The following is a 14235-nucleotide window of genomic DNA, read 5'->3' as shown; positions in this document are numbered from 1 at the left end:
AACGGTGTAAGCCAAGGCCTGTGCAGTCTCTTGAATCACACAGTGATCAATAGGCCAGACGAGATTCGACCATGAATAAAAATAGCTCACACAAGTTGCTCGAAAGCAAATTCACCGAAGCAAATGCACTGCTGCCACGCATCGTTCTTCGGATTATTAAAACAAAATAATGTAAATAATGTAGGGGTACGGGTGTCGGTATCGCTCTGGTCCGGCCTGCATCACGACAAGCCTGGCCGCGCTCGCAGCTAGCTGACAGGATAGTGGCAAACCGTGTTTAATCATCGTTTGATAAAATACGCACTTATCAGCTGCTAGATAATAGTGAAATGCACGGACTGAATATTTAGTTATTGCTAGCTATCTATGCTTTTAGGAGAGCCTTGGTCTCCAGCCCCTTCCTGAACGCCTTGACCACACGTAGGTGAACTCGGATCAGGGCGAAGCTGCGTAGCCAGAGCTGATGGCCACGACCTGAAGTTACCTCGCGTACTTCTTCGGTAGCAGCGTCCCGACACATGTCCATCCAGTTGGGCGCGTTCTTCGTCGAGATAGACCGCAGCAGAAGACCCAGAGGAAGAGAAATAAACCCCATTCCGATACACGCGAACCATTGACCAACGTCGAGTGGTGTGCAGTTGAACCAGTCGCCGGTGAACTGCACCATAACCACCTGCGTGACTATCTGGAAGACGCACACATAGAGGAAGACGTGGTTTTTCGTGATCCCCGTGAAAATATTAATATCATCGTGAATTTTGCGGCAGTTGAGTTCGTTGAACAGCTGCATCCACACAAACGTGTTGAAGACGATCGTCATGTGCACGGTTGAGTCATCTTTGTGGTCTTCTTCCAAGTCGTTCACGCGGCCAGAAGCTACGCCAAACCACTTTTCGCCGCTGAAAACAATCGCCAAAAGCAGTACAAGCTGGAAAATGGATTGACCAAGAATGTGCTTCGTCATCTTCTTGGAGATCAGCGGCTGTGTTTTCGGGTATGGTTTGCGCTCCAGCAGAGCAGGCGTCGGTTCTTCCGTAGCAAGTGCAAGAGATGCAAACGAGTCCATGATCAGGTTCACCCATAGCATCTGCACAGCAGACAGCGGTGACTGCTCCAAGGCGACGGCACCGATAAAGGCGAGCATGATAGCCACCACGTTTACCGTCAGCTGGAACTGGAGGAACTTGGATATCGAATCGTACACGTTGCGGCCCCACTTGATCGCGTTGACAATCGAATTGAAGTTATCGTCCATGAGGATAATGTCCGAGGCGTCCTTCGACACAGCAGTGCCGCTAATTCCCATCGCGAAGCCGACATTTGCTTTCTTCAGTGCCGGTGCGTCATTCGTGCCGTCGCCAGTCACAGCCACCACCTGAGGACCGTGTGGCATCAAGTTGCTTTGCATTAGACCAGTCACAAGTGTGTACTTGTCCTTTGGTGACGACCTCGCTAGTACACGAAGCATCGGCCAGATCTGGTCAAACTGCGACTGAATAATGTTCCCTTGTGCGTCTAGCACTTTGGAGCGAAATGTTTGTCCGTCCATGACCAAAGATCCATCGCCTGACGAGATGATTCCACATTTCCCTGCAATCGATCTCGCCGTGGTGATGTTGTCCCCCGTCACCATGCGTACGGTAATCCCAGCCCGCTTGCAGTGTTGAATGGCGTGTGGTACCTCTGGTCTCACAGGGTCTTCGATACCAACGATGGCGACGCACGTTAGCTCCTTCTCTATATCGTCGTCTGCCCAGTTATTCAGCCCCTCGGCTGGTACATCCACGTCGCGGTACGAGAGACACAGAGTGCGATACCCCTGTGAGGCATACTTCTCGATCACAGTCGAGGCAACCTCCGTCTTACGCGCGTTATCCAGGGGCTCAAGGGTTCCGTCCACTTGCTGAAGCTGCTTGCATAGACCCAGAACGACTTCAGTAGCGCCTTTGGTGTATACCCGACACTTAGAAGGTCCGCGACTAACTACCACGGACATCCGCTTCTTGGCGCTGCTGAACGTCAACATGTGCACGATTTCATTTTCAGCACGAATGTCGGCGTACTCCACACCACCATCTCGGATATACTGGAGTAAGGCACACTCCGTCTTGTTGCCCGTGTGTTCTGGCAAGCCGTTCTCCACCTTCGGTGGCAAGATCTCAGCCGTCGAGTTGACTGCAATACCGTGGCAAAGAGCCTCCTTCATCTCGTTGCTTAGAGAATTCATACTTTCAGAGGCCGAGGAGAATTCATTGTCTCCAATCCAAACCTTCATGACTGTCATCCGATTAGTCGTCAGCGTGCCAGTCTTGTCGGAGCAAATGGTCGTGGCACTCCCCATTGTCTCGCACGCGTCGAGATGTCGGACCAGGTTGTTGTCCACCAGCATCTTCTTCACTGAATATGCGAGGGCGATAGTGACAGCGAGCGGAAGACCTTCGGGAATGGCCACGACGAGCACTGTGATTGCGATGATAAAGAACCCCAGGTAGTCGCTGATGTAGCCGTTCTTCCAAGGTTTGCCGTCGATAGCGAACTTGTCAATCGAGAAACGGATGGACATAATGACAAACACGAGCAGGGCGACAACGGTGCCAAGTTTGCCGATCAAGATGGTCAGGTTGTAGAGCTTTCCTTCTAATGGGGACTGAGACTCCTCGTCGCCACCGAATTGGTCGTCTTCGTCATCCTGTTTCCCATCTGGAAGCTTCGGCGTGTCGATTTCCATGTAGATATCGTCCGGGCCCTCCTTCCCGTCTGAACCAGACTTGGTATTGTTACTGTCGCTCTTCTTGTTCGTAGCAGTTCGCGTTCCGTTGATCAAGCTCTTGATCACTCCTGCCTGCGAGTTTTCGCCGACGCAAATTACCAGCATCTTGCCGAGGCCCTCCATCACCTTCGTCCCTGACAAGAGGAAGGGGTTGTCTCGGTTCTTTGTAAGCAGATCGGACTCGCCAGTCATGGAACTCTCATCCATCTTCAGCTCCTTCTCGTCGAACACCATGCCATCGGCCGGGATGATGTCACCAAGGTCAACACGGACGATGTCACCGACGAGCAAATTCCACTTGCTCACTTCCGTCGGTGCTCCATTTCGGATGACCTTAATTTTCTCGTCCTCCTTCACGGCATTGAGCGAGCGGAACTGCTGCTCCTTCTGGTAGTCGTTGACCGCAGTCACGATCGTGACCACCACAACTGCCAGAATGATGCACGCGCCCTCGACCCACCCGGTCTTCTTGTGGTCACCTACGGTGGAGGACAGGATGATCGAGAAAATACCCGAAATGGTCAGAATGATGATGGTGATGTCCTGGAACGCGTCCCACATGAGCTCGCAGAAGCCCTTGGCCCTGGGCGGAGGGATGTAGTTTTTGCCGAAAACTTCTTCGCGGGTGCGTAGATCGGCGGCATTTTTGGCGTCAAGACCTTCGCGAAGGTCCACTCGAAGTGCGGCTGCTACGCCTTGGAGTCCCCCGACACTCTCGAGGTGCTCGGCAATTTTCTCGTGTGGGGTCTCGACGAGACGGATGAGGTCACCCGTCAAGAGCTTGAACGCCATCGCAGTGCAGCCACTTGAGCACGAAAAATGGGGTGGTGGCAGGTACAGTTAGGTTGAGCTTGAGCGAGTCGAAGTTGGCGGCCCGCAAATTCCAAAATGAGCAACACCTCAGAGAAACAGGCCCAACGTCTCACAGCTGTCTAGCCACTATTCCTGGCGAGCAGCGCAGAACTCATAGATACGAGCCCTGAAAATCCATCGTCCACCCGTGGAGGCAAAGATTGGAACAGACCAGCAGGATAGTCGCCAGATTGGAGTCAAAATAGGCCCGCTGAATGATGCTCAGGCAACTGGGCTAGGCGGGACCTGGTTACCTGTCGGGTGGACGTGTAACACTACGGGCAGCCGGGCTAGACGGGACCTGGCTACCTGTGCTATGGGGAGGACTGGGCTAGGGAAGACCCGTCCGAGGAAGTTCCTCGGAGAAACTACATAACCTTCAGGAATAGAGATCAACCGGACGGTGAGCCCTGCCCAGCAAGCAGTCAAGGGATATATGTGTCGAATCAGGCTACGGAGGTGGATGAGGCTACTCTCGCAGAATATGAAAACCCTAGTCAAGTAACAGCGAGTCGTGAATTTGGTGTTGGGATTTCGGCTGATATTGGTTAGCCATTACAACCCTCCCGAGCTTGGGGCTCCTCCACAGTTTTTCACGAGTCTTTTCGACAGGTTCGTTTGTATTAAGCCCTCTCCGCACACGCACGAGCAATGAGGGAGCCCAGCGCCAGCTAATTCTTCATCACAACGACGTAGAGATTGAGCGGATGAGGAAATGCGAGCGGAATCTGTGGTAAGGGCGTTTTAGTAGTTTGAGTTTACTATTAGTAACTATATTATTAATATTACATTTATACGCACCCAATTATTAATATTGATACAGTTAATAAATTAAAATCGTCTCCCGAATTATAAATATTACTTTATGGGCGAAATCGATATTACTACCAAACCCTGACACTGGTATAAAACCAAAAAGGTATTAATATGCACTGATATTTTTTTGTCACCTTATACGTGATTCAGGCATATGTGTCTATATAGTGCTTTCACTCGCACTCGTATCGCCCTAACAAGCCTGGATAAAATCCAGAGAATGGTGAGCCGTATTCTGGAAAATACAGAACTCACAAACTTTCTGCACCTATAATGCTCGGAATGATCCACCTGCCTTCAAATCGTCCAAGCACATCATCACATTCTAGGCCTCCCAACAAAACACATTTTTACTAGGTGTGTTTTTGTGACCGCAGTAGCTATTGGTCTCCTGCGGCAATGTTACCCAGCGCGTGGTGCATACCCGAACTATAAAATAGACCCTCACCTGGAATCCCGCAAGATCGGAGGGATAAACTGGTGGCCACTTCCTTCTTCATCGTCGTCGTCATCACTCCAGGTGTCCTCATCGCCAACAGCTGCACCCGCAATAACATTTGACTCATACCTCTGAGCATTTTCCTCGCTATGATCGTTGTCGTCTACCATTCCAGGATATAAATCCGCAGGCGGAGGCTTCCACTTCATAATGAGCCCGTCTTCACCAGCGGAGTAGAGCTCGCGCGTCGTTTTGCGATAAACGCAGGCCGTAACTTGTTGGTAGTGGGCGGTGACACTTCCTAACGATATGCCGCTCTCTCCAAAAACGCGATACGAAGACAGCGCCCCCTCCTGTCCATTAGGGACAAACACCAGCGTACTCTCCCACGCACCCGATTCTTGAGCCACTGCCATCTGCACATTCCTCGCAGCGCGCGGCTGTGTTCTCTGCACTCCCTCGTAGTTCATGAACTGGTGCTCGCCCGTCGTCGCGTTCCACAGTCGCAGCTTCCCGTCCATGCCATTACTCAGCAAAAACCTCCCATCGGGGGTGTACACCAGACTCGTCACTCCTCCCTGGTGCGCAATCGCCAACGACGCACTCGCTGCAGCATGCGGGTCATTCCGTTTCTGTCCGTTCGCGGTAACTCTCATCCTCTCGTTGTGGTTCTCCACTCTCGACCTCGCTCGTTCCCGATCTCTCGCCTGAGCTTCCGACGCGCCACCAACACGTCGTCTCTTTCTTGACGTAGCCGCCGCCGACAACGAAGCGGGTTTCTCCCTCTTCACGTTCGTGTACAAACTCGACCTGCCGGGTACGGTCGCCCTTCCCTCGTGGTTTAGACATAATAAACAGGCCGTGGCGCCGGATCGCCGGATATCCCAAAGCCGGATCTCGCCGTCTCGGGACCCGGACGCCAGCAGAAACTCGTTGGCAGGCGACCACTCCAGCGTCCACACCTCGTCCTTGTGTCCCAGCAAACTGTGGGCGGTGGCCCCGCTTTCCATATCCACGAGGCGAACTTCCCCCTTGCTGGTCGCAGCGGCGATCAGAGCGTGACTGGAGCCCACGGGGGAGAATTTGGCCCCGAAAACTTTACTGCGCAGCAGCAACGCACTGACACAGGTGAAGGTCTCCGAGTCCCAAACTTTGACGTGCTCGTCCAGGGAGCTGGAGATGCACAGCCCGGCGTCCACGGGGTACCAGTCCACCATGGAGATGCCGAAGGTTAGGGGTTGGGTGTTGCTCGTTTTCGTTTTGGCGCCGACGCAGCATACTGGGGCTAATATGTTGGTGGTGTTGTAGGGATTAGGGTTGTCCGGGAACTCGGCGGCGTCTAGGGCTAGGAGGTCGAAGAGCAGGAGCTGCGACTGCGAGGTGCCCGCCAGCAGGAAGCGCTGCTCCAGCGGGTCCAGCGAGAGGCTCCAGACGCGCATGCCCCGGCGGAAGATGAAGTTGGCCGAGGCCGGCACGCGGCGCAGCAGCTGCGTCGACTGGCGCGCGTGGAAGTTGTCTCGGTAGTCGCGGGTGGGCAGCCCCACACTGCGGTCCAGCAGGTAGGCGAACGCCGACATGGCAAAAAGTGGCAGCAATCCGCAAAAAATATTATGGGATTCGAGAGGTTTATGCGAGGAACCCTGCAAACAGCCTGCTCCACACCACGCAAGCGCATATTCAACCACTCATCGAGACCAAGACCACCTGCTGACGTACTTGTTGCGTCCGTCCGTCGGTCTCCGTTCCAGCCCCCACCACGCCGGTTTAACACTAGCCTAAACGAACCATGCTCGCGGCAAAAGTCGATCGCCTGCTGCAGGTCGTCGCAGCGCGGGGCGCGCCTGCTTCGCCGCTGGCGGGCAACTTGCGGCCGGTGAACAACATTGTGGCCTTCTCGGGTGGCGTGGACTCGTCGCTGGCGGCGGCGCTGGTGTTCCGCGTGTTCCCGGCCTCCAGCGCCGCGTGCATCGGCCGCTCCGCCGCGCTGTCGGCCGCGCAGCTGCAGCAGGCCAGGCGCGTGGCCGCGCACATCGGCGTGCCGCTGTGGGAGTGCCGCACGCGCGAGGCGGAGCTGGAGGGCTACGTGGCCAACGAGGGCCGGAGCTGCTACCACTGCAAGACGACGCTCTACGCGACGCTCCACCAGGTGGCGGACTTTGCCTGGCGGGAGATGCAACAGCAACGGCAACGGCAACAAGACGGGGCGACAGGGCGCAACGAGGAGGAGGGTAAGGTGAGGCCCGTGCTGTATAACGGCACGAACGCGGACGACGAGCTGGACCCCACGCGAGTCGGTGGGTTTCTGAGACTTTATTTTGCTTTGGAGGGGTTGGGGTGGGGACTAAAATATTTTTTTTGCATTGCTGCATTTGCTGTGGATTAGGGTTGGTGGCTGCAGCCGAGTTTGACGTGGTGAGTCCGCTGAGCGGGCTCTCAAAGCAGGAGGTGCGCAATGTCGCCAAGTACTTGGGGCTACCCAACTGGAACGCGGCTGCGTCGCCGTGTCTCAGGTCAAGGCTGCAGTTTGGGGTGGAGGCCACGCAGGTGCGAGTTCTTTTGAAAATGCATTATATTTTGGAGGCATGGAGATGATGGGATTGATGTTTTTGTTGCAGCAACACCTGCATCGAGTGGAGAAAGCGGAGGATTTCGTGCGTGAATTGATCCAGCTGGAGCCTCAGATGAGCATGCGCGTGCGGTTCCTTGCGGGAAACAAGGCCGCCGTTGGTGCGTAACAAACGCAACTTGTGATCCAAGTGTGTTGCCGAGTGTGCTGAATTTGGATTTATACGTGTAGAGCTTGAACAGGAAGCGTTGGAAATGGCTATGCCCCAGTTTGGTGCCATCGACACTGAGCTGCGACGACTAGGTAAGGTACAGATTTGGCATGTGTCCATTTTACTGTCGTACTCATTGTTCGTTGACGTAATGCAGGCTTTGATGCGGTGGACGTTCGCCCTTTTCGCTCGGGTAGTTTAAGCGGCTACAACCCGAGCTCTGTCGTCCAGCATACCCCAGCAGCAGACTCAACAGCGAACGAGGCTAATTAATTCTGAGGTAATCGACAGGAAGAATATCATCGTGACTACGAAAGATGATATCAAGTCGTGACAAAATCGGCCAAGAAAATGTTTTCTTGTTTTGTTTGGGTTACGTGTGAATGGAGAAGAAGCGTTCACGTGCAAATAAAGAAGACAGAAGTGAAATTCCAGTTGGGACCGCAACATTTCTGCTCTACACCGTTTGTTGATTTGGGGTGATCCTCACGAATCTCTCAATCGAGTCGTGTTTTGTCCAGGAATCCGTGCCCCAGCTCCTGGGCAGTGCGTATATCGGTGTCGACGACAAGGGTCTGGAGATAGAATTGTCGTGGTGAGCCATCGATCTCTTGCACGTCAACTTGGACAGACGCCATTCATTTTGTGGCAGTGGGTGTTCGAAGAGGGCTGTATTCTTAGCTGTGCCGACACGAAGGCTTTTTTCGTCGTTTCTAGGGGAAAAGAGATGATAAAACTGCCTTCCACCATTCTACCATGTCAGCTGGAGCTCCACCGGGAAGTGGCTCCTTGCTGAGTGCTACTGATTTCTTTGGCAAAACGGATGTAGGTGGCGTCGAGAAGTTCAAGACGGTGGCATTTCGGGCTCTCCACGAGCAGAAGCTTGAGGAGGAGCTACAACAAACAAAACTCGAAAATGAGCGCCTGAAGGACGCCAACGCGCGTGTTACCCGTGATTTTCAAGAGCTTCAAGCATCCTTCGAAGCCAACATCGATGACCGCGAGCGAGTGTTGGCTTTTAAATCGAAACGCATTGAAGAATTGCACAGCAAGTTGCGCGAATATGAAGCTATCAACGCGTCCCTTTTGCAGACAATCAGTGGTAGTGGAGCTACAGAGGGAGAAGCTGGCAATGTTATCATTGCGGCTACTAGTACTCATTCTGCTGAGCCTGCTGGGACGGAAACGGAGACGCGGGCAAGGATGATGACTCTTATTAACGAAGGAAGACCGCTCTTTCACGCACTGGACACGTGCAAAGAGCAGGAGTACAAGCAGCTATACGAAGCGTCTCAGCGGAAGTGCACTCAGCTCATTCAAACCGCCCTGGAGAATGAGGCCATCGTACGTGAAACCCGGCTGGCTCAATTCAACAAGCAGGAGAGTGATACCCAAATCAAGCAACTCCAGACGCAACTCGCAGCAATGGCCCTCGAGAAAGACGAGCTGGGACATCATCTCCAGCGGAAGTTGATTCTTGAGAACGACCGTCTTCGTCGCGAAAAGGAGACAGAGCTCCAGGCTTTTCACGATGCGATGCGAACGCAAATGCGGATGCAGCTGGATGTGACAACGCAGCGAACGGTGGAGGAGAACGAGCGCGTGCAACTTGAGCTGCGCTACCAGAGCTCTCAGCTGGAGAAGATGATCAAGCAAATTGACGAGCTTCGGGCTGAAAACAAGCGCTCAAAGCACGAGATGCACGTCTTTGAGGAAATGAACACTGGCCTCAGCAAGAAGCTCAAGTTTTACGAGCAGCTTTTCGCTAAAATGCAGCAGAAGGACGAACAGCGAGTGAAGAGCGAGAACAATCAGCTGCCGCGGACTCCAAAGTCTCCACTGGGACCCTCGTCATCGAGAAGGACGCCGCGAAAGCCTCCACTACCGACGCTATCGTCCGGTCACCACTCGAAGCCCACTTCTCCAGAGTCCTCATCGCTGTACGGAATTGGATCGCCTCATGCTTCCTGCTTCTCGCCGGATGTTGACAGTCTCCAAAGCGTCAGATTCCCTGAGTTTAACCTCGACACTGACTATACTCAAAGCCCATACCCGCTCAACTCGATCACTGATGTTCTCGAGAAGCATCTTCAGAGTCGCGAATTCACCAAGAAACAGGTGGTGGCTGTGCTGCGATACCACCAAGACCAGTATCACCGCCGTGAGAGCGTACGTACGGCACTTATATTTGTTTCATTAAGAAACCTTATCGATCTTCTGTTCGTCTCTAGCCCAAGGTGTCTCGTGACGCGGTCAGGCTAGGATCTACCCCTTTGTTGAAAAAGAAGTTAATGCTGTCCAAAACTTGCTACTCGCCTACAAGCTACGGACGGAAAATTCGAGAACCACCGGTACGCTTCTTGTGGAACCAGGTTTGTTGTTAGTCATAACGGTATATGCTTTGAACGGCAGATGACACTCGACGCTTTGATCAAGCACAAGGCTGTGTCTCCAGACAACAATACAAGTGAACCACTAGCAGACGTCCAGCAACGCCAGATACTTCAGTCCCTGCTCCTTCCTGAAATATCAACGAAGAAAACGAAGAAGGGTCCAGCATCGCCGTTGGTGATCCAAGACACATCCGAGATGTGGAGATCGTCTGCAGCTCAACGACAAGTCGAAATCCAGACACTTGACCCACCTGCTACAGCAAGATTTTGAATTTGGAGCAAATAAAACGTAACATCACACTGCAGATTTTTTTTCTGCATACGAGCCACCTGTGACAATGAACTATCGATACTGTAAACCAAGCTGGGGCCCACATACTACATGTAATTGTTGAGATGTCCATTCCGGATTCCTACATGTATCATCTCCCCATCTTTGGCGGTATCATTGACGCGTCGGTAGACCGAAGTGCTTACAACTGTTCTTGTGTCGTAGCCACTGCGTTTGCATATCCAAGGATACATGTATATGTACAGTATTAATATTAATATTCTTTATATTTATAATATAATGCAAGCAATGCTTGTTGAACATTGTGAAAGTTCTCGGGATGTGAATCCGTGCTTAGCTGCGAGTCGCCCTCATTCACAAAGCCACCTTCAAGGCCCCAAGTCCCAGATCAAGCTAGCATGTGCTGCTCCTCTCTCGTTGTTGTGGCGGCTTTAGCTGCCCCCCTCTTCGCAAATGTAACCGGACATGGTTTTGTCTCGGACCGGGCTCGTCCGCTCAGCGCAATCCAAGACGACACAATCGACAAGCGGTTCCTGAGGATTCACAAAATTGCGGTCCGGGAGGAGGACGACGACGAAGAGCGGGTCATCGACTTGACAGTTCGCGAAAACATGATGAGCAATGCCTACTTCCGTAACAACGTGTTCCAAAAATGGGCGAGCAAACTGGAGTTGTCGGACAGAAAAGCTCTCGAAGTGTTTGAGGAAGGCGGTTTCCAGGACAAATACAGACGTATCTTCACGGAGTACCAGAAATACATCGAACAGGTGGCTCCGCATCTAGTCTCGAAGTGAGGACTTGTTCCATGAGGACGAGGGTCTTGCGTGAAGTAGATCATTGGGAGCTAGGGGTCAGAGCATAAATACCCTTTTTCTCGTGTTTACCTTCTGCAGGTCGATGTTTGGCTGTTTTTAATACTAATACAGTAGTATCAAATGTGCCATCGGTACGCCCACGGCTGCCCTACTTTGAAATGGTGAAGTCGTGCCATGCATAATATCCAGTATCTCGCCAATTTGATTTGACGCATAGCCCGATTCAGTCAGCTTCACGATTAGCTGTCGGCGTTCAGCACAAAATAATCATAGCGGCGCCTGGTTTGGTGAGCGTACATGGGCGTCACAATGTCGCTGACGACCTTAGTGGACTTTCCAGACTGCAGCAAATGTGTTATGAGCTGAAGGCGTCCTGCAGATTCATCTTCAACTGCTTTGGCCGAGCTTAGCTGGTCGGTAGTGCACGGAAGAGTGACAATCGAGCCGAGTTTGTGTAGTTGCAGCAGAAACCAAGACTGGGTCTCCGTCCGATATTTGTTTCGGCACACCGCTGTTTGCTCGCGTTCCGAATACTAATCGTTTCATCTTCACTACGATAGAGTTCTACAAATGAAACTCCCTTGCTGGGTGTTCGCAAGGTGACTCCAGACGAAGATGCCGTGACCAGAGGAGCCTCAAGCGGGAGAGCGGCATCAAAAGACTCCATGGGTGCGTTTGCTTGTAATAAACCAAATTGTGTTGGATTTTTCCTTGGCGCAAGAGTCTGAGTGATATTACTTCAATCCTGTTCAGTTAGCCATCAATACTTAACATTAAGCCGACGAGCGCAAACGCCTGCGAGTCAAGGGAGGGTCAAGCGCAAGCGTATTGAACATGAGCTAAGCTAGTTCAGATACTAGACTTTGTTGACATTTAGCGGCAATGTTATAATAGGTGTTTTTAGCTCCTGGACCTGTCGAACTCCATATATATTGGGGTGGCAAGTCGGTTCGGATTTTGAGAGTGGTGCGTGAAAATAGTGGGATTTTCTAGCCGAATACAGTTCATTCGTTTGTGGTGCTTTACTCATGTACGCCACCGCATCGGTGCAGGATCAATATTGCCAACACAGCACCATAATTTGTCGAATTTTTTTTTTAGGTACATTGTTGTCACTTATCATGCTATATGCTAACGACATCCTATTACCTTGTCGGCGGTCGGCTCTATCCCACCTGCCCTCTAATAGGAACTGAGGCTAGAGGTGTTGTAGCCCTCGACACTGACAGCAACTCACAGCCTGCGTTGTCGTGCAATTCGCCCTCTAAAATGCTGCTTCACTCTGATTCGCTGAAATCGATGCTTGTCAATCAAGGCACGTAACGGCTCCACTATTGAAATCTCCACCCACTTCACAGACCCACTACAGTATCTCCTCGACCATGCAGGTGGAACTCGTGCCCGTGCTCTCCGACAACTACGCGTACCTGCTCATCGACCCCGCCAGCCGTACGTCACCCAAGTCACCCACCCACCCCGGACTCCTCTCTCTCTAACCATCCACCCCATTGCATGTATTCATCCCCAGGTGTGGCGGCGGCAGTTGACCCTGTGGACGCCGAAAAGGTCTACGCCCGCGCCAAGGAGCTGCAGGTGACGATCTCCCTCATCCTGACCACCCACTCGCACTGGGACCACGCGGGTGGCAACAACGACCTCTGCGGTCTCATCCGAAAGAGGGAGAACCGTGAAATTCCGGTGGTCGGGGGGCCCGGCAACGCCGTGGAAGCCCAGACCCGATCGGTGACCGACGGAGACGTCGTCGCGCTCGGACAGCTGCAGGTGAAGGTCTACTACACGCCGTGCCACACGCGTGACCACGTGCTGTATCTCTGCCAGGACGCGCTCTTCACGGGCGACACGCTGTTCGTGGCGGGCTGCGGTCGCTTCTTCAGCGGCAACCCGGCGGAGATGTATCACGCGCTGAACGAGGTGGTGGCCAAGCTCCCGGGGGAGACTAAGATCTACTGTGGGCACGAGTACACGGCCAGCAACCTGCGGTTCGCGGCCCACGTGGAGCCGGAGAACGAACTGGTGCAGAAGAAGTTGCGTTGGGCGGTCGACAAGACGAAGGCCGGGGAACCGACGATCCCGTCCACGGTCAAGGAGGAGCTGGCGACCAACCCGTTCATGCGCGTGACGGAGCCGGCGGTGCAGAAGTTCGCAGGAGGGGAGAAGGACCCCGTGAAGGTGATGGGGATCGTGCGCGAGGCGAAGGACGGGTTTGTGATTGGGAAGTAAGGAGGCGAACGAGCGAGACTGCAATTGGTCTTCTACTTGGATATGAGAGCGCACAAGGAAAGGTTGAATGTGAAAAGTCTAGGATGGCTAGACGTGTTGAGTTAACCTTGAATCGATTTACGATACTTGCAATTATCAAAATAATGCAGGTTTTCCTCGATTGCGACGGTATCCTGCTTTCGAGTTGTATCCATTGCTCTGATGCTATCCCGTCGTTCTGCATATCCTACCTCCTGAGTCGTAGGCTGTAAATTCACAAGTACAAACGTTGTTCACTCTCAACATCGTTGATTCAGGAAATGGTAAACAGGTGAATGGTGAAGCTCGATCTCTTTGTTTTGCTGCGCACTTCCTAACCCCTCTAATCGAAAACTGCCCTAGCGTTTGGAGGACGTTCCCAGCATAAGGTCAAGAATGCCCGCCAGCTATTGGTTTCCTGAAGGATGGATGAAATCACCGTTACGGCATTTGAGGGCGAACAAATTTTGTACAGTTACCTCAAGATAAGGGATTTCCCATCTCTGTGTCGCTGAAAAGTGTCGGTAAGTTGAGAACTATTCGTAGGCACTTGTAGGCGGCTCGGTGTGTCGATTCTTTTCGCTTCACCCGAACAGAAAGATCTTGATGTTTTCAAGAGCCTCAAGAATTGTTGCTCGTTTTGGCTCTCCCGTGGATACTGGCTGAGCTCAAAGTGTGCACTATAGTCCTGGATAGGACACCAAAAATATCAAATCTGGAGCTGGAGCCCAAGTGGGTCGGAACCCAAGGATTGTTTTTGGCAAAAAAAAATAAAACACACGAAAGGGAAGGTCACTGCAGTCGACGATTCTGATGCGCTCG

The 14235-nt window shown here is 52.6% G+C and overlaps 5 protein-coding genes across 5 annotated transcripts; 3 read left to right on the top strand and 2 right to left on the bottom strand.

Annotated features, from left to right (window-relative positions):
* Positions 1–1839: 1839 nt before the first annotated feature.
* IUM83_02980 (calcium-translocating P-type ATPase, PMCA-type) lies at positions 1840–3562 on the bottom strand (the record flags this gene model as incomplete). Its single annotated transcript, XM_067926948.1, has 2 exons — positions 1840–1909; positions 1995–3562. 2 exons carry the CDS (start codon positions 3560–3562, stop codon positions 1840–1842), a joined length of 1638 nt encoding a protein of 545 aa, XP_067784190.1.
* Positions 3563–4882: 1320 nt separating this feature from the next.
* IUM83_02979 (WD repeat-containing protein ATCSA-1) lies at positions 4883–6454 on the bottom strand (the record flags this gene model as incomplete). The annotated part of the gene is made up of 1 exon (XM_067926947.1): positions 4883–6454. The coding sequence occupies one exon, from the start codon at positions 6452–6454 to the stop codon at positions 4883–4885; it is 1572 nt and encodes a 523-aa protein (XP_067784427.1).
* A 209-nt stretch (positions 6455–6663) lies between these two features.
* IUM83_02978 (uncharacterized protein) lies at positions 6664–7927 on the top strand (the record flags this gene model as incomplete). The annotated part of the gene is made up of 5 exons (XM_067926946.1): positions 6664–7171; positions 7261–7421; positions 7493–7604; positions 7675–7746; positions 7812–7927. The coding sequence occupies 5 exons, from the start codon at positions 6664–6666 to the stop codon at positions 7925–7927; spliced, it is 969 nt and encodes a 322-aa protein (XP_067784326.1).
* A 483-nt stretch (positions 7928–8410) lies between these two features.
* On the top strand, positions 8411–11133 carry IUM83_02977 (DNA excision repair protein ERCC-8; the record flags this gene model as incomplete). Its single annotated transcript, XM_067926945.1, has 4 exons — positions 8411–9823; positions 9886–10005; positions 10067–10121; positions 10775–11133. The coding sequence occupies 4 exons, from the start codon at positions 8411–8413 to the stop codon at positions 11131–11133; spliced, it is 1947 nt and encodes a 648-aa protein (XP_067784335.1).
* A 1403-nt stretch (positions 11134–12536) lies between these two features.
* IUM83_02976 (Hydroxyacylglutathione hydrolase) lies at positions 12537–13395 on the top strand (the record flags this gene model as incomplete). The annotated part of the gene is made up of 2 exons (XM_067926944.1): positions 12537–12603; positions 12683–13395. The coding sequence occupies 2 exons, from the start codon at positions 12537–12539 to the stop codon at positions 13393–13395; spliced, it is 780 nt and encodes a 259-aa protein (XP_067784334.1).
* Positions 13396–14235: the final 840 nt, after the last annotated feature.

This window comes from Phytophthora cinnamomi (genome assembly GCF_018691715.1).
Source record: "Phytophthora cinnamomi strain GKB4 chromosome Unknown Contig92, whole genome shotgun sequence".
Taxonomy (NCBI): Eukaryota; Oomycota; class Peronosporomycetes; order Peronosporales; family Peronosporaceae; genus Phytophthora; species Phytophthora cinnamomi.
Note: the sequence above shows the minus strand (reverse complement) of the source record. Positions and strands in the feature narration are given on the sequence as shown.